The 22,684-nt window shown below is 47.7% G+C and overlaps 1 protein-coding gene across 1 annotated transcript in view; it reads right to left on the bottom strand.

The window, feature by feature from the left end:
• Positions 1-22,684, bottom strand: part of dapk1 (death-associated protein kinase 1) — a 244,153-nt gene that overhangs the window by 100,746 nt on the left and 120,723 nt on the right. Inside the window, 5 exon segments of the mRNA XM_046351536.1 lie at positions 2,563-2,661; positions 5,922-6,020; positions 10,486-10,584; positions 14,904-15,023; positions 18,283-18,375. Coding sequence (XP_046207492.1) covers positions 2,563-2,661; positions 5,922-6,020; positions 10,486-10,584; positions 14,904-15,023; positions 18,283-18,375 — 510 coding nt within the window.

Here is a 22,684-nt window from a genome sequence, read left to right as displayed (position 1 = left end):
GTCCCTCCTGATCTAACGGTTGGTACAGAACAATGCTGCTGTCCCTCCTGATCTAACGGTTGGTACAGAACAATGCTGCTGTCCCTCCTGATCTAACGGTTGGTACAGAACAATGCTGCTGTCCCTCCTGATCTAACGGTTGGTACAGAACAATGCTGCTGTCCCTGATCTAACGGTTGGTACAGAACAACACTGCTGTCCCTCCCGATCTAACGGTTGGTTGGTACAGAACAATGCTGCTGTCCCTCCTGATCTAACGGTTGGTACAGAACAACGCTGCTGTCCCTCCTGATCTAACGGTTGGTACAGAACAACGCTGCTGTCCCTGATCTAACGGTTGGTACAGAACAACGCTGCTGTCCCTCCTGATCTAACGGTTGGTACAGAACAATGCTGCTGTCCCTCCTGATCTAACGGTTGGTACAGAACAATGCTGCTGTCCCTCCTGATCTAACGGTTGGTACAGAACAATGCTGCTGTCCCTCCTGATCTAACGGTTGGTACAGAACAACGCTGCTGTCCCTCCTGATCTAACGGTTGGTACAGAACAACGCTGCTGTCCCTGATCTAACGGTTGGTACAGAACAAAGCTGCTGTCCCTCCTGATCCAACGGTTGGTACAGAACAAAGCTGCTGTCCCTCCTGATCTAACGGTTGGTACAGAACAACGCTGCTGTCCCTCCTGATCTAACGGTTGGTACAGAACAATGCTGCTGTCCCTCCTGATCTAACGGTTGGTACAGAACAATGCTGCTGTCCCTCCTGATCTAACGGTTAGTACAGAACAACGCTGCTGTCCCTCCTGATCTAACGGTTGGTACAGAACAACACTGCTGTCCCTCCCGATCTAACGGTTGGTACAGAACAATGCTGCTGTCCCTCCTGATCTAACGGTTGGTTGGTACAGAACAACGGTGCTGTCCCTGATCTAACGATTGGTACAGAACAACGCTGCTGTCCCTGATCTAACGGTTGGTACAGAACAACGCTGCTGTCCCTGATCTAACGGTTGGTACAGAACAATGCTGCTGTCCCTCCTGATCTAACGGTTGGTACAGAACAATGCTGCTGTCCCTCCTGATCTAACGGTTGGTACAGAACAATGCTGCTGTCCCTCCTGATCTAACGGTTGGTACAGAACAATGCTGCTGTCCCTCCTGATCTAACGGTTGGTACAGAACAATGCTGCTGTCCCTCCTGATCTAACGGTTGGTACAGAACAATGCTGCTGTCCCTCCTGATCTAACGGTTGGTTGGTACAGAACAATGCTGCTGTCCCTCCTGATCTAACGGTTGGTACAGAACAATGCTGCTGTCCCTCCTGATCTAACGGTTGGTACAGAACAACGCTGCTGTCCCTCCTGATCTAACGGTTGGTACAGAACAATGCTGCTGTCCCTCCTGATCTAACGGTTGGTACAGAACAATGCTGCTGTCCCTCCTGATCTAACGGTTGGTACAGAACAACGCTGCTGTCCCTCCTGATCTAACGGTTGGTACAGAACAATGCTGCTGTCCCTCCTGATCTAACGGTTGGTACAGAACAATGCTGCTGTCCCTCCTGATCTAACGGTTGGTACAGAACAACGCTGCTGTCCCTCCTGATCTAACGGTTGGTACAGAACAATGCTGCTGTCCCTCCTGATCTAACGGTTGGTACAGAACAACGCTGCTGTCCCTCCTGATCTAACGGTTGGTACAGAACAATGCTGCTGTCCCTCCTGATCTAACGGTTGGTACAGAACAATGCTGCTGTCCCTCCTGATCTAACGGTTGGTACAGAACAATGCTGCTGTCCCTCCTGATCTAACGGTTGGTACAGAACAATGCTGCTGTCCCTCCTGATCTAACGGTTGGTTGGTACAGAACAATGCTGCTGTCCCTCCTGATCTAACGGTTGGTACAGAACAACGCTGCTGTCCCTCCTGATCTAACGGTTGGTACAGAACAACGCTGCTGTCCCTGATCTAATGGTTGGTACAGAACAACACTGCTGTCCCTCCCGATCTAACGGTTGCTTGGTACAGAACAATGCTGCTGTCCCTCCTGATCTAACGGTTGGTACAGAACAATGCTGCTGTCCCTCCTGATCTAACGGTTGGTACAGAACAACGCTGCTGTCCCTGATCTAACGGTTGGTACAGAACAATGCTGCTGTCCCTCCTGATCTAACGATTGGTACAGAACAATGCTGCTGTCCCTCCTGATCTAACGGTTGGTACAGAACAACACTGCTGTCCCTGATCTAATGGTTGGTACAGAACAATGCTGCTGTCCCTCCTGATCTAACGGTTGGTACAGAACAATGCTGCTGTCCCTCCTGATCTAATGGTTGGTACAGAACAACGCTGCTGTCCCTCCTGATCTAACCTGCCCAGGGACTGTGGTTGAAAATTAGCCGGCTGGCTAAAACCGGCACTTTTACTGAAACGTTGATTAATGTGCACGGTCCCTGTAAAAATAAAAAATAAACTCAAACTCAAGAATGATACAGTATTCAGTACAAACTCAGAATGTACGCTCTGACTGGTCTGTGTGTGTGTGTGGTGCGTGTACACGTACCCTGTCTGAGAGGTCTGGGTTGGCATGGATACTACACAGGTATTGGACCACATCCACGTTGCCATAGCGAGCTGCCACGTGGAGGGCTGTCTCTCCACTCTGTAACAGCAACACAGCATCAACACGGGTCGTTACTCCTCCAAAAAGCACCAGAAAGGATCGACACCATGGCAGATCGTTCTGAAATCATTTCTGTTGTTAGAAATATTAGATATATTTAGATTTTTTAAATTTGTAAGTCGCTCTGGATAAGAGCGTCTGCTAAATGACTTAAATGTAAATGTAAATGTTAAAATTCAGCTAATGGATTGCACTCAAACTGTCCTTTTTAATTTTAGGATTCATATAATATGTAATAAATATAGTATATTAACATCCGATTTGGACCAAACTTTTTAGTAACAGTGAGTTAGACATTGGGATCCAAAGGTCACACTCAACAGTTTCCTGTGTGTATCAAGGATGGTCCACCACCCAAAGGACATCCAGACAACTTGACAACTGTGGGAAGCATTGGAGACAACATGGACCAGCATCCCTGTGGAACGCTTTGGACACCTTGTAGAGTCAACATGGGCCAGCATCCTTGTGGAACGCTTTAGACACCTTGTAGAGTCAACATGGACCAGCATCCCTGTGGAACGCTTTGGACACCTTGTAGAGTCAACATGGGCCAGCATCCCTGTGGAACGCCTTCGACACCTTGTAGAGTCAACATGGAGCCAGCATCCCTGTGGAACGCTTTCAACACCTTGTAGAGTCAACATGGGCCAGCATCCCTGTGGAACACTTTCAACACCTTGTAGAGACAACATGGGCCAGCATCCCTGTGGAACACTTTCAACACCTTGTAGTGACAACATGGGCCAGCATCCCTGTGGAACGCTTTGGACACCTTGTAGAGTCAACATGGGCCAGCATCCCTGTGGAACGCTTTGGACACCTTGTAGAGTCAACATGGGCCAGCATCCTTGTGGAACGCTTTAGACACCTTGTAGAGTCAACATGGGCCAGCATCCCTGTGGAATGCTTTCAGCACCTTGTAGAGACAACATGGGCCGGCATCCCTGTGGAACGCTTTCAACACCTTGTAGAGACAACATGGGCCAGCATCCCTGTGGAACGCTTTCAGCACCTTGTAGAGTCAACATGGGCCAGCATCCCTGTGGAACGCTTTGGACACCTTGTAGAGTCAACATGGGCCAGCATCCCTGTGGAACGCTTTGGACACCTTGTAGAGTCAACATGGACCAGCATCCCTGTGGAACGCTTTAGACACCTTGTAGAGTCAACATGGGCTAGCATCCCTGTGGAACGCTTTCAACACCTTGTAGAGTCAACATGGGCCAGCATCCCTGTGGAACGCTTTGGACACCTTGTAGAGTCAACATGGGCCAGCATCCCTGTGGAACGCTTTGGACACCTTGTAGAGTCAACATGGACCAGCATCCCTGTGGAACGCTTTAGACACCTTGTAGAGTCAACATGGGCCAGCATCCCTGTGGAACGCTTTCGACACCTTGTAGAGTCAACATGGGCCAGCATCCCTGTGGAACGCTTTGGACACCTTGTAGAGTCAACATGGGCCAGCATCCCTGTGGAACGCTTTGGACACCTTGTAGAGTCAACATGGGCCAGCATCCATGTGGAACGCTTTGGACACCTTGTAGAGTCAACATGGACCAGCATCCCTGTGGAACGCTTTAGACACCTTGTAGAGTCAACATGGGCCAGCATCCCTGTGGAACGCTTTCAACACCTTGTAGAGTCAACATGGGCCAGCATCCCTGTGGAACGCTTTGGACACCTTGTAGAGTCAACATGGGCCAGCATCCCTGTGGAACGCTTTGGACACCTTGTAGAGTCAACATGGGCCAGCATCCCTGTGGAACGCTTTGGACACCTTGTAGAGTCAACATGGGCCAGCATCCCTGTGGAACGCTTTGGACACCTTGTAGAGTCCATGACCTGATGTATTGAGGCTGTTCTGAGGGGAATAGGGAGAGTAACTAAATATTAGGAAGGTGTTTTATGTTTTGGTTGTTGGGGTGGATTGTTGTGGGGCAGGTGCCTGGATGACTTTTGACCACTTATTTGTATTCCTTATGCCTTACTCATTGTTAGAAAAAAGTTTGGTCCAAAACGGATGTTTGGTACTATATAAATTAAAATGGACAATTTGGGTGCATTCATTTCGCTTAATTTCTCAGAGAACAAATTATATTTCAACAAAATAATGTTTCTGGCTCATCTGCTCTATTTCTAACCCCAGAAACCATGTTGGGTGTCATGGCACAACACACACACAAACACAGTCCTTCTGAAGTATAAACACCCACACCCACACCCACTCTGTGGTCAAACAATATTTGATTCCCATTGAAGCGTTCTGTGCCGTAAAACACCAGTGTATCAGCTGATGCCATCCTGGCCCGTCGGTCGGCGTAGTGATCTAGAGAGGTGGAGAGGCACTGAGAAAGGAGGAGTGACGCATCTCCATCAGGGGGAGTGAAGCGTCTCTAGCACAGTTTCCATGGCAACAGCAAATAAAGCAGATAAATCCAGGAATGATTGAACTCTGATGACTGAGCCTCCTGCCTAAAGGTAGTGTGTTAGAACTGGCGTACTATTGTATAAGCGTGTAACCGACCGTCATGGACGAAGACTGTCATGAAAATAAACATTAAAACTGAATTATTTAAAAATATATACATTTACTGAACAAACAACTGATTGTAGACTAGATGGCCAGGCTTTCGTGTGACACTTTGACTGGTAAACTCGCAATGGCTGCCTGGTATTGTGATGCAATTACTTCCTTGGTAACGTAGAATGTTATTCAAATTGTGTTAGCTAATGTGGCACATGCAATTCAAAGCATTTTTTGCAAAGTCAGATGAGTTGACAACAAATCACAGCTCATATTGATGGGCACACTTCCTGCTTTTACTTCCTGCTTTGCTCCTCGCAACCGTTGCCAGTCCACCCATTATGACATGGTCCTTCTGTAGCTCAGTTGGTAGAGCATGGCGCTTGTAACGCCAGGGTAGTGGGTTCGATCCCCGGGACCACCCATACGTAGAATGTATGCACACATGACTGTAAGTCACTTTGGATAAAAGCGTCTGCTAAATGGCATATATTATTATTATTATTATCATTATTATTATTATTATTATATTATTATCACTGACTTGAATGGGAAAACCATTCTATTCATGGCCAATTTACCCAAACCTCCATGACCGTCACAGACGTAGTGTGTGGGGAGGAAGGGGTCTGATGGACTGACGGTCATGGAAGTGTGAAGTGTGTTGTGATCGTGGTATTCAGGGCCTGGGGTGAGTGTGGGGGATCACCTTATCTTGGACATCCAGAGGACAGGTCTTTTCATGCAGGAACCTGAGGGTCTCCACGTGTCCGTGTCTCCCTGCGTAGTAGATGGCGTTCGCTCCACTCTGAGGTTCAATGGGTAACAGTCAGACACTGGGATGTGCAGCACACATGGTTCAAATGGGCACCATGCGATTACTAAGCTACATTAGAATGGTCTGTAGTGTGTCTGTTTCTCACACCTCATCCCACCTCACCTCATCCCAGCTCATCCCACCTCACCCCATCACACCTCACCTCATCACACCTCATCCCACCTCACCCCATCACACCTCACCCCATCACACCTCATCACATCTCACCCATGCCACCTCATCCCATCTCACCCCATCACACCTCACCCATGCCACCTCATCCCATCTCACCCCATGCCACCTCATCCCACCTCACCCCATCACACCTCATCCCACCTCACCCCATCACACCTCACCCATCACACCTCACCCCATCATACCTCATCCCACCTCACCTCAACACACCTCACCCCATCACACCTCACCCCATCACACCTCACCCCATCACACCTCACCCCATCACACCTCATCACATCTCATCACACCTCACCCATGCCACCTCATCCCATCTCACCCCATCACACCTCACCCCATCACACCTCATCACACCTCACCCCATCACACCTCACCCCATCACACCTCACCCCATCACACCTCACCCCATCACATCTCACCCCATCACACCTCACCTCATCCCACCTCACCCCATCACACCTCACCCATGCCACCTCACCCCATCACACCTCATCCCACCTCACCCCACCTCACCTCACCCCATCACACCTCACCTCATCACACCTCACCCCATCACATCTCACCCCATCACATCTCACCCCATCACATCTCACCCCATCACACCTCACCTCATCACACCTCACCACACCTCACCCCATCACATCTCACCCCATCACACCTCACCCCATCACACCTCACCCATGCCACCTCATCCCACCTCACCTCACCCCATCACACCTCACCCATGCCACCTCATCACATCTCACCCCATCCCACCCCATCACACCTCACCCCACCTCATCGCACCTCATCTTATCCCATCCAGCTAGACGGCTGGTTTAACAACGAGCCTTCAAATATTCTCCACCTCTCAAAACACTCCCTCAGATTTAATCAAAACACTCCCTCACATTTAATCAAAACACTCCCTCACATGTAATCAAAACACTCCCTCACATGTAATCAAAACACTCCCTCACATGTAATCAAAACACTCCCTCACATGTAATCAAAACACTCCCTCACATGTAATCAAAACACTCCCTCACATGTAATCAAAACACTCCCTCACATGTAATCAAAACACTCCCTCACATGTAATCAAAACACTCCCTCACATTTAATCAAAGGAAGCCGAAAACAGTTTGAATTTCTATGAACATTTGATAATATCTACACTACCGTTCAAAAGTTTGGGGTCAATTAGAAATGTCCTTGTTTTTTAAAGAAACATTATTTGTCCATTAAAATAGCAACAAATTGATCAGAAATACAGTGTACACATTGTTAATGTTGTAAATGACTGTTGTAGCTGGAAACGGCTGATATTTTATGGAATATCTACATAGGCGTACAGAGGCCCATTATCAGCAACCATCACTCCTGTGTTCCAATGGCACGTTGTGTTAGCTAATAATTTAATAATTTTAAAAATCTAATTGATCATGAGAAAACCCTTTCACAATTATGTTAGCACAGCTGAAAACTGTTGTTCTGATTAAAGAAGCAATAATACTGGCCTTCTTCAACCTGGTTGAGTATCAGAATTTGTGGGTTCGATTACAGGCTCAAAATGTCCAAAAACAAAGTACTTTCTTCTGAAACTCGTCAGTCTATTCTTGTTCTGAGAAATGAAGGCTATTCTATGCGATAAATTGCCAAGAAACTGAAGATCTCGTACAACGCTGTATATTACTCCCTTCACAGAACAGCACAAACTGGCTCTAACCAGAATAGAAAAGAGGAGGCCCCGGTGCACAACTGAGCAAGAGGACAAGTACATTAGAGTGTCTAGTTTGAGAAACAGACGCCTCACAAGTCCTCAACTGGCAGCATCATTAAATAGTACCCACAAAACACCAGTCTCAACGTCAACAGTGAAGAGGAGACTCCGGGATGCTGGCCTTCTAGGCAGAGTTCTTCTGTCCAGTCTCAACGTTAACAGTGAAGAGGCGACTCCGAGATGCTGGCCTTCTAGGCAGAGTTCTTCTGTCCAGTCTCAACGTCAACAGTGAAGAGGAGACTCCGGGATGCTGGCCTTCTAGGCAGAGTTCCTCTGTCCAGTCTCAACGTCAACAGTGAAGAGGAGACTCCGGGATGCTGGCCTTCTAGGCAGAGTTCTTCTGTCCAGTCTCAACGTTAACAGTGAAGAGGCGACTCCGAGATGCTGGCCTTCTAGGCAGAGTTCCTCTGTCCAGTCTCAACGTCAACAGTGAAGAGGAGACTCCGGGATGCTGGCCTTCTAGGCAGATTTCCTCTGTCCAGTCTCAACGTCAACAGTGAAGAGGTGACTCCGGGATGCTGGCCTTCTAGGCAGAGTTGCTCTGTCCAGTCTCAACGTCAACAGTGAAGAGGAGACTCCGGGATGCTGGCCTTCTAGGCAGAGTTCCTCTGTCCAGTCTCAACGTCAACAGTGAAGAGGAGACTCCGGGATGCTGGCCTTCTAGGCAGAGTTCCTCTGTCCAGTCTCAACGTCAACAGTGAAGAGGTGACTCCGAGATGCTGGCCTTCTAGGCAGAGTTCCTCTGTCCAGTCTCAACGTCAATAGTGAAGAGGCAACACCGGGATGCTGGCCTTCTAGGCAGAGTTCCTCCGTCCAGTGTCTGTGTTCTTTTGCCCATCTTAATCTTTTATTTTTATTGGCCAGTCTGAGATATGGCTTTTTCTTTGCAACTCTGCCTAGAAGGCCAACATCCCGCAGTCGCCTCTTCACTCTTGACGTTGAGACTGGTGTTTTGCGGGTACTATTTAATGAAGCTGCCTGTTGAGGAATTGTGGCCATGTTGAGCCTGTATTCGAACCCACAAATGCTGATGCTCCAGATACTCCACTAGTCTAAAGAAGGCCAGTTTTATTGCTTCTTTAATCAGGACAACAGTTTTCAGCTGTGCTAACATAATTGTGAAAGGGTTTTCTCATGATCAATTAGCTTTTTAAAATGATAAACACAACGTGCCATTGGGACACAGGAGTGATGGTTGCTGATAATGGGCCTCTGTTCGCCTATCTAGATATTCCATAAAAATCCAGCTACAATAGTCATTTACAACATTAACAATGTCTCCACTGTATTTCTGATCAATTTGATGTTATTTTAATGGACAGAAATGTGGGCATTACTAAGTGACACCAAACTATTGAACAGTAGTGTATCACATTTTTGTATTCTTGAGTGTCATTAAAATGAAGCCCAAATTAAGAAGTCGACTGTGTGTGAGTCCTGTCTGTCTGTACCTTGTCGTGGTAGTGTGTGTGTGTACCTTGTCGTGGTAGTGTCTGTCTGTACCTTGTCGTGGTAGTGTCTGTCTGTACCTTGTCGTGGTAGTGTGTGTACCTTGTCGTGGTAGTGTGTGTGTGTACCTTGTCGTGGTAGTGTGTGTACCTTGTCGTGGTAGTGTGTGTGTACCTTGTCGTGGTAGTGTGTGTACCTTGTCGTGGTAGTGTGTGGACCTTGTCGTGGTAGTGTGTGGACCTTGTCGTGGTAGTGTGTGGACCTTGTCGTGGTAGTGTGTGTACCTTGTCGTGGTAGTGTGTGTACCTTGTCGTGGTAGTGTGTGTGTGCACCTTGTCGTGGTAGTGTGTGTACCTTGTCGTGGTAGTGTGTGTGTGCACCTTGTCGTGGTAGTGTGTGTACCTTGTCGTGTTAGTGTGTGGACCTTGTCGTGTTAGTGTGTGGACCTTGTCGTGGTAGTGTGTGTACCTTGTCGTGGTAGTGTGTGTACCTTGTCGTGGTAGTGTGTGTACCTTGTCGTGGTAGTGTGTGTACCTTGTCGTGGTAGTGTGTGTACCTTGTCGTGGTAGTGTGTGTACCTTGTCGTGGTAGTGTGTGTGTGTACCTTGTCGTGGTAGTGTCTGTCTGTACCTTGTCGTGGTAGTGTCTGTCTGTACCTTGTCGTGGTAGTGTCTGTCTGTACCTTGTCGTGGTAGTGTCTGTCTGTACCTTGTCGTGGTAGTGTGTGTACCTTGTCGTGGTAGTGTGTGTGTGCACCTTGTCGTGGTAGTGTGTGTACCTTGTCGTGGTAGTGTGTGGACCTTGTCGTGGTAGTGTGTGGACCTTGTCGTGGTGGTGTGTGTACCTTGTCGTGGTGGTGTGTGTACCTTGTTGTGGTAGTGTGTGTGTGCACCTTGTCGTGGTAGTGTGTGTACCTTGTCGTGGTAGTGTGTGGACCTTGTCGTGGTAGTGTGTGTACCTTGTCGTGGTAGTGTGTGTGTGCACCTTGTCGTGGTAGTGTGTGTACCTTGTCGTGGTAGTGTGTGTACCTTGTCGTGGTAGTGTGTGTACCTTGTCGTGAGCCTGTATCTCAGCTCCTTTCCCCATCAGCACATCGATGATCTGAATGTTCCCACAGCCTGCTGCAATCAGGAGGGGGGGAGTCCCGTTCTACCCACACACACATGTTAACATGGGATCAGTGAATGTACATACATTATAATGTACACACACACGGTGTTCTGAGCAGACCAGAGAAGTCAGGGTTAGTATGATAGTAGAGACTGATTCCTTAACAAGGTGTTCTGAGCAGACCAGAGAAGTCAGGGTTAGTATGATAGTAGAGACTGATTCCTAAACAAGGTGTTCTGCTGAGAGCTGGAGAAAAGATCAGACAGACTGTTAGTGGGATGACTAGATAGATGACTAGATAGATGACTAGATAGATGACTAGATAGATGATTAGATAGATGATTAGATAGATGATTAGATAGATGATTAGATAGATGATTAGATAGATGATTAGATAGATGATTAGATAGATGACGAGATAGATGACGAGATAGATGACTAGATAGATGACTAGATAGATGACTAGATAGATAATTAGATAGATGACTAGATAGATGACGAGATAGATGACGAGATAGATGACTAGATAGATGACGAGATAGATGATTAGATAGATAGATAGATAGATGACTAGATAGATGACGAGATAGATGATAGATAGATGATAGATAGATAGATAGATGATAGATAGATGAGATAGATGACTAGATAGATGACTAGATAGCGAGATAGATGACTAGATAGATGATTGATAGATAGATGATAGATAGATAGATAGATGATTAGATAGATGATGATAGATAGATGATGAGATAGATGACTAGATAGATAATTAGATAGATGACGAGATAGATGACGAGATAGATGACGAGATAGATGACTAGATAGATGACTAGATAGATGACTAGATAGATAATTAGATAGATGACTAGATAGATGACTAGATAGATGACTAGATAGATGACGAGATAGATGACTAGATAGATGACTAGATAGATGACTAGATAGATGACTAGATAGATGACTAGATAGATGAATAGATAGATGACGAGATAGATGACTAGATAGATGATTAGATGAATAGATAGATGACTAGATAGATGACTAGATAGATGACTAGATAGATGACTAGATAGATGACTAGATAGATAGATAGATGACTAGATAGATGACTAGATAGATGACTAGATAGATGACGAGATAGATGACGAGATAGATGACTAGATAGATGACTAGATAGATGACTAGATAGATGACTAGATAGATGATTAGATGACTAGATAGATGACTAGATAGATGACTAGATAGATGATTAGATGACTAGATAGATGACTAGATAGATGACTAGATAGATGACTAGATAGATGACTAGATAGATGACTAGATAGATGATTAGATAGATGACTAGATAGATGATTAGATAGATGATTAGATAGATGATTAGATAGATGACTAGATAGATGACTAGATAGATGACTAGATAGATGACTAGATAGATGATTAGATAGATGACTAGATAGATGACTAGATAGATGACTAGATAGATGATTAGATGACGAGATAGATGACTAGATAGATGACGAGATAGATGACTAGATAGATGACTAGATAGATGACTAGATAGATGACTAGATAGATGATTAGATAGATGATTAGATAGATGATTAGATAGATGACTAGATAGATGACTAGATAGATGACTAGATAGATGATTAGATAGATGATAGATAGATGACTAGATAGATGACTAGATAGATGACTAGATAGATGATTAGATAGATGACTAGATAGATGACTAGATAGATGACTAGATAGATGACTAGATAGATGACTAGATAGATGATTAGATGACTAGATAGATGATTAGATAGATGATTAGATAGATGACTAGATAGATGACTAGATAGATGACTAGATAGATGACTAGATAGATGACTAGATAGATGACTAGATAGATGACTAGATAGATGACTAGATAGATGACTAGATAGATGATTAGATAGATGACTAGATAGATGACTAGATAGATGACTAGATAGATGACTAGATAGATGATTAGATAGATGATTAGATGACTAGATAGATGACTAGATAGATGACTAGATAGATGACTAGATGATTCGATGACTTAGATGAGATGATGACTAGATAGATGACTAGATAGATGACTAGATAGATGACTAGATAGATGACTAGATAGATGACTAGATAGATGACTAGATAGATGACTAGATAGATGATTAGATAGATGATTAGATAGATGATTAGATAGATGACTAGATAGATGATTAGATAGATGACTAGATAGATGACTAGATAGATGATTAGATAGATGACTAGATAGATGACTAGATAGATGATTAGATAGATGATTAGATAGATGATTAGATAGATGACTAGATAGATGACTAGATAGATGACTAGATAGATGATTAGATAGATGATTAGATGACTAGATAGATGATTAGATAGATGATTAGAAAGATGACTAGATAGATGACTAGATAGATGATTAGATAGATGATTAGATAGATGATTAGATGACTAGATAGATGATTAGATAGATGATTAGATAGATGACTAGATAGATGACTAGATAGATGATTAGATAGATGATTAGATAGATGATTAGATAGATGATTAGATAGATGACTAGATAGATGACTAGATAGATGACTAGATAGATGACTAGATAGATGATTAGATAGATGACTAGATAGATGACTAGATAGATGACTAGATAGATGACTAGATAGATGATTAGATAGATGATTAGATAGATGATTAGATAGATGATTAGATAGATGATTAGATAGATGACTAGATAGATGACTAGATAGATGACTAGATAGATGACTAGATAGATGACTAGATAGATGATTAGATAGATGATTAGATAGATGATTAGATAGATGATTAGATAGATGACTAGATAGATGACTAGATAGATGATTAGATAGATGATAGATAGATAGATAGATGACTAGATAGATGATTAGATAGATGACTAGATAGATGACTAGATAGATGATTAGATAGATGATTAGATAGATGATTAGATAGATGATTAGATAGATGATTAGATAGATGACTAGATAGATGATTAGATAGATGACTAGATAGATGACTAGATAGATGACTAGATAGATGACTAGATAGATAGATGACTAGATAGATGACTAGATAGATGACTAGATAGATGACTAGATAGATGACTAGATAGATGACTAGATAGATGACTAGATAGATGACTAGATAGATGATTAGATAGATAGATGACTAGATAGATGACTAGATAGATGACTAGATAGATGACTAGATAGATGACTAGATAGATGACTAGATAGATGATTAGATGACTAGATAGATGATTAGATAGATGATTAGATAGATGATTAGATAGATGATTAGATAGATGATTAGATAGATGACTAGATAGATGACTAGATAGATGACTAGATAGATGACTAGATAGATGATTAGATAGATAGATGACTAGATAGATGATTAGATAGATGATTAGATAGATGATTAGATAGATGATTAGATAGATGATTAGATAGATGACTAGATAGATGACTAGATAGATGATTAGATAGATGATTAGATAGATGACTAGATAGATGATTAGATAGATGACTAGATAGATGATTAGATAGATGATTAGATAGATGATTAGATAGATGATTAGATAGATGATTAGATAGATGATTAGATAGACTAGATAGATGACTAGATAGATGATTAGATAGATGATTAGATAGATGACTAGATAGATGACTAGATAGATGACTAGATAGATGACTAGATAGATGATTAGATAGATGATTAGATGACTAGATAGATGACTAGATAGATGATTAGATAGATGATTAGATAGATGATTAGATAGATGACTAGATAGATGATTAGATAGATGACTAGATAGATGACTAGATAGATGATTAGATGACTAGATAGATGACTAGATAGATGACTAGATAGATGACTAGATAGATGATTAGATAGATGACTAGATAGATGATTAGATGACTAGATAGATGACTAGATAGATGACTAGATAGATGACTAGATAGATGACTAGATAGATGACTAGATAGATGACTAGATAGATGACTAGATAGATGATTAGATAGATGATTAGATAGATGATTAGATAGATGATTAGATAGATGATTAGATAGATGACTAGATAGATGACTAGATAGATGATTAGATGACTAGATAGATGACTAGATAGATGATTAGATAGATGACTAGATAGATGATTAGATAGATGACGAGATAGATGATGAGATAGCTGACGAGATAGATGACGAGATAGATGATTAGATAGATGACTAGATAGATACATTATTACATTAGTTAACAAACACACACACACACACCCCCAGAGAGAGACAGAGCTGTGTTCTCACCTTGTTGGGCTGGTTAAGGTCATAGCTGGTCAGTGAGGTCAGAAGATGCTGCAGGCCAGGTACGTTGTTGTCGTTTATTGCATGGATTATAGCCTTCATCACGAAGGAGTCTTCCTCATCCTATTGACACACCAAAGGGGGTTATTATGTTTCCATCAGGTGTATGGTATCATGCCACAGGCTCAGGTAACAGGGATATTATAGTGTTATAGTAACAGCTGGATGTGACCCTGAATCAAGTCCCTTAAAACAAGTTCTGTACTGGGGAGGGACAGACGGAGAGGGGGGTGGGGAGGGACAGACGGAGAGGGGGTGGGGAGGGACAGACTGAGAGGGGGTGGGGAGGGACAGACTGAGAGGGGGTGGAGAGGGACAGACTGAGGGGGGTGGGGAGGGACAGACGGAGAGGGGGGTGGGGAGGGACAGGCCGAGAGGGGGGTGGAGAGGGACAGACGGAGAGGGGGTGGGGAGGGACAGACCGAGAGGGGGTGGGGAGGGACAGACGGAGAGGGGGTGGGGGGGGAGGGACAGACCGAGAGGGGGTGGGGAGGGACAGACGGAGAGGGGGGTGGGGAGGGACAGACGGAGAGGGGGTGGGGAGGGACAGACGGAGAGGGGGTGGGGAGGGACAGACGGAGAGGGGGTGGAGAGGGACAGACGGAGAGGGGGGTGGGGAGGGACAGACGGAGAGGGGGTGTGGAGGGACAGACGGAGAGGGGGTGTGGAGGGAAAGACGGAGAGGGGGTGTGGAGGGAAAGACAGAGAGGGGGTGGGGAGGGACAGACAGAGTGGGGGTGGGGAGGGACAGACAGAGAGGGGGTGGGGAGGAAAAGACAGAGGGGGTGGGGAGGAAAAGACAGAGAGGGGGGTGGGGAGGGACAGACAGACAGAGAGAGGGGGTGGGGAGGGACAGACAGACAGAGAGGGGGTGGGGAGGGACAGACAGACAGAGAGGGGGTGGGGAGACACAGACAGAGAGGGGGTGGGGAGGGACAGACAGACAGAGAGGGGGTGGGGAGGGACAGACAGAGAGGGGGTGGGGAGGGAAAGACAGAGAGACAGAGAGGGGGTGGGGCGGGAAAGACAGAGAGACAGAGGGGGGTGGGGAGGGAAAGACAGAGAGACAGAGAGGGGGGTGGGGAGGGACAGACAGACAGACAGAGAGGGGGTGGGGAGGGACAGACGGAGAGGGGGTGGGGAGGGACAGACGGAGAGGGGGTGGGGAGGGACAGACGGAGAGGGGGGTGGAGAGGGACAGACGGAGAGGGGGTGGGGAGGGACAGACGGAGAGGGGGTGTGGAGGGACAGACGGAGAGGGGGTGTGGAGGGAAAGACGGAGAGGGGGTGTGGAGGGAAAGACAGAGAGGGGGGTGGGGAGGGACAGACAGAGTGGGGGTGGGGAGGGACAGACAGAGAGGGGGTGGGGAGGAAAAGACAGAGGGGGTGGGGAGGAAAAGACAGAGAGGGGGGTGGGGAGGGACAGACAGACAGAGAGGGGGGTGGGGAGGGACAGACAGACAGAGAGGGGGTGGGGAGGGACAGACAGAGAGGGGGTGGGGAGGGACAGACAGAGAGGGGGTGGGGAGGGACAGACAGACAGAGAGGGGGGGTGGGGAGGGACAGACAGAGAGGGGGTGGGGAGGGAAAGACAGAGAGACAGAGAGGGGGGTGGGGCGGGAAAGACAGAGAGACAGAGGGGGTGGGGAGGGAAAGACAGAGAGACAGAGAGGGGGTGGGGAGGGACAGACAGACAGACAGAGAGGGGGTGGGGAGGGACAGACAGACAGACAGACAGACAGACAGACAGACAGACAGACAGACAGACAGACAGACAGACAGACAGACAGACAGACAGACAGACAGACAGACAGACAGACAGACAGACAGAGAGACAGAGAGACAGAGAGACAGAGAGACAGAGAGGGGGTGGGGAGGGAAAGACAGACAGACAGAGAGGGGGGTGGGGAGGGATAGACAGACAGACAGAGAGGGGGTGGGGAGGGATAGACAGACAGACAGAGAGGGGGTGGGGAGGGATAGACAGACAGACAGACAGAGAGGGGGTGGGGAGGGACAGACAGACAGACAGAGAGGGGGTGGGGAGGGATAGACAGACAGACAGACAGACAGACAGACAGACAGACAGACAGACAGACAGAGAGGGGGTGGGGAGGGATAGACAGACAGACAGAGAGGGGGTGGAGAGGGATAGACAGACAGACAGAGAGGGGGGTGGGGACAGAGAGGGGGTGGGGAGGGATAGACAGACAGAGAGGGGGGTGGGGAGTGATAGACAGACAGACAGAGAGGGGGGTGGGGAGGGATAGACAGACAGACAGAGAGGGGGTGGGGAGGGACAGACAGACAGACAGAGGGGGTGGGGAGGGATAGACAGACAGACAGAGAGGGGGGTGGGGAGGGATAGACAGACAGACAGAGAGGGGGTGGGGACAGAGAGGGGGTGGGGAGGGATAGACAGACAGACAGACAGACAGACAGACAGACAGACAGAGAGGGGGTGGGGACAGAGAGGGGGTGGGGAGGGATAGACAGACAGACAGACAGACAGACAGAGAGGGGGGTGGGGACAGAGAGGGGGTGGGGAGGGATAGACAGACAGACAGACAGACAGACAGACAGACAGACAGACAGAGAGGGGGTGGGGACAGAGAGGGGGTGGGGAGGGATAGACAGACAGACAGACAGACAGAGAGGGGGTGGGGAGGGACAGACAGACAGACAGAGAGGGGGGTGGGGAGGAACAGACAGAGAGACAGAGAGGGGGTGGGGAGGGAAAGACAGACAGACAGACAGACAGACAGACAGACAGACAGACAGACAGACAGACAGACAGACAGACAGACAGACAGACAGACGGAGAGGGGGTGGGGAGGAAAAGACAGAGAGGGGGTGGGGAGGAAAAGACAGAGAGGGGGTGGGGAGGAAAAGACAGAGAGGGGGGTGGGGAGGAAAAGACAGAGAGGGGGGTGGGGAGGAAAAGACACAGAGGGGGGTGGGGAGGAAAAGACAGAGAGGGGGGTGGGGAGGAAAAGACAGAGAGGGGGGTGGGGAGGAAAAGACAGAGAGGGGGTGGGGAGGAAAAGACAGAGAGGGGGTGGGGAGGAAAAGACAGAGAGGGGGGTGGGGAGGAAAAGACAGAGGGGGTGGGGAGGAAAAGACAGAGAGGGGGTGGGGAGGGACAGACAGAGAGGGGGGTTCTCTATACTTTTACATGGTACTTCATAAGGATCTGACTAAACGCACCACCACATAGGGAACAGGGTGGAATAGAGTTGTCTCAGATCTTACCAGTGGGTGTGATTTTGTGCATCTATATGAATGTGTGTGTGTGTGTGTCTAAGACAGGGGTTGTTCTTACCAGCGTGTCATCACTGCGAGCCACACTGATGTTGCTTCTAGACAGGAAGGAGCGAGAGAGACGGTTACACAACGAGATGAGGCGCACCGATTCCTGGAAGGTAGGAGAGAAGAAACAGAATATTAGGATGGAGGAGACAAGACAACGAGATGAGGCGCACAGATTCCTGGAAGATAGGAGAGAAGAAACAGAATATTAGGATGGAGGAGACAAGACAACGAGATGAGGCGTACCGATTCCTGGAAGGTAGGAGAGAAGAAACAGAATATTAGGATGGAGGAGACAAGACAACGAGATGAGGCGCACCGATTCCTGGAAGATAGGAGAGAAGAAACAGAATATTAGGATGGAGGAGGCAAGACAACGAGATGAGGCGCATCGATTCCTGGAAGATAGGAGAGAAGAAACAGAATATTAGGATGGAGGAGACAAGACAACGAGATGAGGCGTACCGATTCCTGGAAGGTAGGAGAGAAGAAACAGAATATTAGGATGGAGGAGGCAAGACAACGAGATGAGGCGCATCGATTCCTGGAAGATAGGAGAGAAGAAACAGAATATTAGGATGGAGGAGACAAGACAACGAGATGAGGCGCACCGATTGCAGGAAGATAGGAGAGAAGAAACAGAATATTAGGATGGAGGAGACAAGACAACGAGATGAGGCGTACCGATTCCTGGAAGGTAGGAGAGAAGAAACAGAATATTAGGATGGAGGAGGCAAGACAACGAGATGAGGCGCATCGATTCCTGGAAGATAGGAGAGAAGAAACAGAATATTAGGATGGAGGAGACAAGACAACGAGATGAGGCGCACCGATTGCAGGAAGATAGGAGAGAAGAAACAGAATATTAGGATGGAGGAGACAAGACAACGAGATGAGGCGTACCGATTCCTGGAAGGTAGGAGAGAAGAAACAGAATATTAGGATGGAGGAGGCAAGACAACGAGATGAGGCGCATCGATTCCTGGAAGATAGGAGAGAAGAAACAGAATATTAGGATGGAGGAGACAAGACAACGAGATGAGGCGCACCGATTGCAGGAAGATAGGAGAGAAGAAACAGAATATTAATAAATATTAGAGAGAGCTCACTACACCACACCCCCAGAGCTCACTACACCACACCCCCAGAGCTCACTACACCACACCCCCAGAGCTCACTACATCACACCCCCAGAGCTCACTATACCACACCCCCAGAGCTCACTACTCCTCACCCCCAGAGCTCACTACACCACACCCCCAGAGCTCACTACACCACACCCCCAGAGCTCACTACACCACACCCCCAGAGCTCACTACACCACACCCCCAGAGCTCACTACACCACACCTCCAGAGCTCACTACGCCTCACCCCCAGAGCTCACTACACCACACCCCCAGAGCTCACTACACCACACCCCCAGAGCTCACTACTCCTCACCCCCAGAGCTCACTACTCCTCACCCCCAGAGCTCACTACACCACACCCCCAGAGCTCACTACTCCTCACCCCCAGAGCTCACTACACCACACCCCCAGAGCTCACTACACCACACCTCCAGAGCTCACTACTCCTCACCCCCAGAGCTCACTACTCCTCACCCCCAGAGCTCACTACACCACATCCCCAGAGCTCACTACGCCTCACCCCCAGAGCTCACTACTCCTCACCCCCAGAGCTCACTACTCCTCACCCCCAGAGCTCACTACGCCACACCCCCAGAGCTCACTACACCACACCTCCAGAGCTCACTACTCCTCACCCCCAGAGCTCACTACTCCTCACCCCCAGAGCTCACTACACCACACCCCCAGAGCTCACTACACCACACCTCCAGAGTTCACTACTCCTCACCCCCAGAGCTCACTACTCCTCACCCCCAGAGCTCACTACGCCACACCCCCAGAGCTCACTACTCCTCACCCCCAGAGCTCACTACTCCTCACCCCCAGAGCTCACTACTCCTCACCCCCAGAGCTCACTACACCACACCCCCAGAGCTCACTACACCACACCTCCAGAGCTCACTACTCCTCATCCCCAGAGCTCACTACTCCTCACCCCCAGAGCTCACTACTCCTCACCCCCAGAGCTCACTACTCCTCACCCCCAGAGCTCACTACACCACACCTCCAGAGCTCACTACGCCACACCCCCAGAGCTCACTACGCCACACCCCCAGAGCTCACTACTCCTCACCTCCAGAGCTCACTACTCCTCACCCCCAGAGCTCACTACTCCTCACCTCCAGAGCTCACTACGCCTCACCCCCAGAGCTCACTACTCCTCACCCCCAGAGCTCACTACTCCTCACCCCCAGAGCTCACTACACCACACCCCCAGAGCTCACTACTCCTCACCCCCAGAGCTCACTACGCCACACCCCCAGAGCTCACTACGCCTCACCCCCAGAGCTCACTACACCACACCCCCAGAGCTCACTACTCCTCACCCCCAGAGCTCACTACACCACACCCCAGAGCTCACTACTCCTCACCCCCAGAGCTCACTACACCACACCCCCAGAGCTCACTACTCCTCACCCCCAGAGCTCACTAAACAACACTAGAGTGACTAAACAGACAAGCTTTGTTTGACGGTTGTCAGGCTCTTATGGCTTTGTCATTTCTTTCTGAATTATGTTGAATCATAACCAGACTCATCTCAATACGATGGACAATGTCATTGTTTATAGAGAAGAGCGAGAGAGAGAGAAGAAAAACAGGGAGATAGAGATAGGAGAGAGAGAGAGAGAGAGAGAGAGAGAGAGAGAGAGAGAGAGAGAGAGAGAGAGAGAGAGAGAGAGAAGAGAGAGAGAGAGAGAGAGAGAGAGAGAGAGAGAGAGAGAGAGAGAGAGAGAGAGAGAGAGAGAGAGAGAGAGAGAGAGAGAGAGAGAGAGAGAGAGAGAGAGAGAGAGAGAGAGAGAAAAGAGAGAGAAGAGAGAGAGAGAGAAGAGAGAGAAGAGAGAGAAGAGAGAGAAGAGAGAGAGAGAGAGAGAGAGAGAGAGAGAGAGAGAGAGAGAGAGAGAGAGAGAGAGAGAGAGAGAGAGAGAGAGAGAGAGAGAGAGAGAGAGAGAGAGAGAGAGAGGAGAGAGATACAAAGACAGAGATAGATAGATAGATAAATAGGGACGGCAGGGTAGCCTAGTGGTTAGAGTGTTGGACTAGTAACCGGAAGGTTGCAAGTTCAAACCCTGAGCTGACAAGGTAAATCAAATCTAATTTTATTTGTCACATACACTTGGTTAGCAGATGTTAATGTGAGTGTAGCGAAATGCTTGTGCTTCTAGTTCCGACGATGCAGTAATATGGCTAGTGATATATTTTATATAATTTCCCATCAATTCCCATTATTAAAGTGGCTGGAGTTGAGTCAGTGTCAGTGTGTTGGCAGCAGCCACTCAATGTTAGTGGTGGCTGTTTAACAGTCTGATGGCCTTGAGATAGAAGCTGTTTTTCAGTCTCTCGGTCCCAGCTTTGATGCACCTGTACTGACCTCGCCTTCTGGATGATAGCGGGGTGAACAGGCAGTGGCTCGGGTGGTTGTTGTCCTTGATGATCTTTATGGCCTTCCTGTAACATCGGGTGGTGTAGGTGTCCTGGAGGGCAGGTAGTTTGCCCCCGGTGATGCGTTGTGCAGACCTCACTACCCTCTGGAGAGCCTTACGGTTGTGGGCGGAGCAGTTGCCGTACCAGGCGGTGATACAGCCCGCCAGGATGCTCTCGATTGTGCATCTGTAGAAGTTTGTGAGTGCTTTTGGTGACAAGCCAAATTTCTTCAGCCTCCTGAGGTTGAAGAGGCGCTGCTGCGCCTTCTTCACGATGCTGTCTGTGTGGGTGGACCAATTCAGTTTGTCTGTGATGTGTATGCCGAGGAACTTAAAACTTGCTACCCTCTCCACTACTGTTCCATCGATGTGGATAGGGGGGTGTTCCCCCTGCTGTTTCCTGAAGTCCACAATCATCTCCTTAGTTTTGTTGACGTTGAGTGTGAGGTTATTTTCCTGACACCACACTCTGAGGGCCCTCACCTCCTCCCTGTAGGCCGTCTCGTCGTTGTTGGTAATCAAGCCTACCACTGTTGTGTCGTACGCAAACTTGATGTTTGAGTTGGAGGCGTGCGTGGCCACGCAGTCGTGGGTGAACAGGGAGTACAGGAGAGGGCTCAGAACGCACCCTTGTGGGGCCCCAGTGTTGAGGATCAGCGGGGTGGAGATGATGTTGCCTACCCTCACCACCTGGGGGCGGCCCGTCAGGAAGTCCAGTACCCAGTTGCACAGGGCGGGGTCGAGACCCAGGGTCTCGAGCTTGATGACGAGCTTGGAGGGTACTATGGTAAATGCCAAGCTGTAGTCGATGAACAGCATTCTCACATAGGTATTCCTCTTGTCCAGATGGGTTAGGGCAGTGTGCAG

This window comes from Oncorhynchus gorbuscha, linkage group LG05 (genome assembly GCF_021184085.1).
Source record: "Oncorhynchus gorbuscha isolate QuinsamMale2020 ecotype Even-year linkage group LG05, OgorEven_v1.0, whole genome shotgun sequence".
NCBI classification, from domain to species: Eukaryota; Metazoa; Chordata; class Actinopteri; order Salmoniformes; family Salmonidae; genus Oncorhynchus; species Oncorhynchus gorbuscha.
Note: the sequence above shows the minus strand (reverse complement) of the source record. Positions and strands in the feature narration are given on the sequence as shown.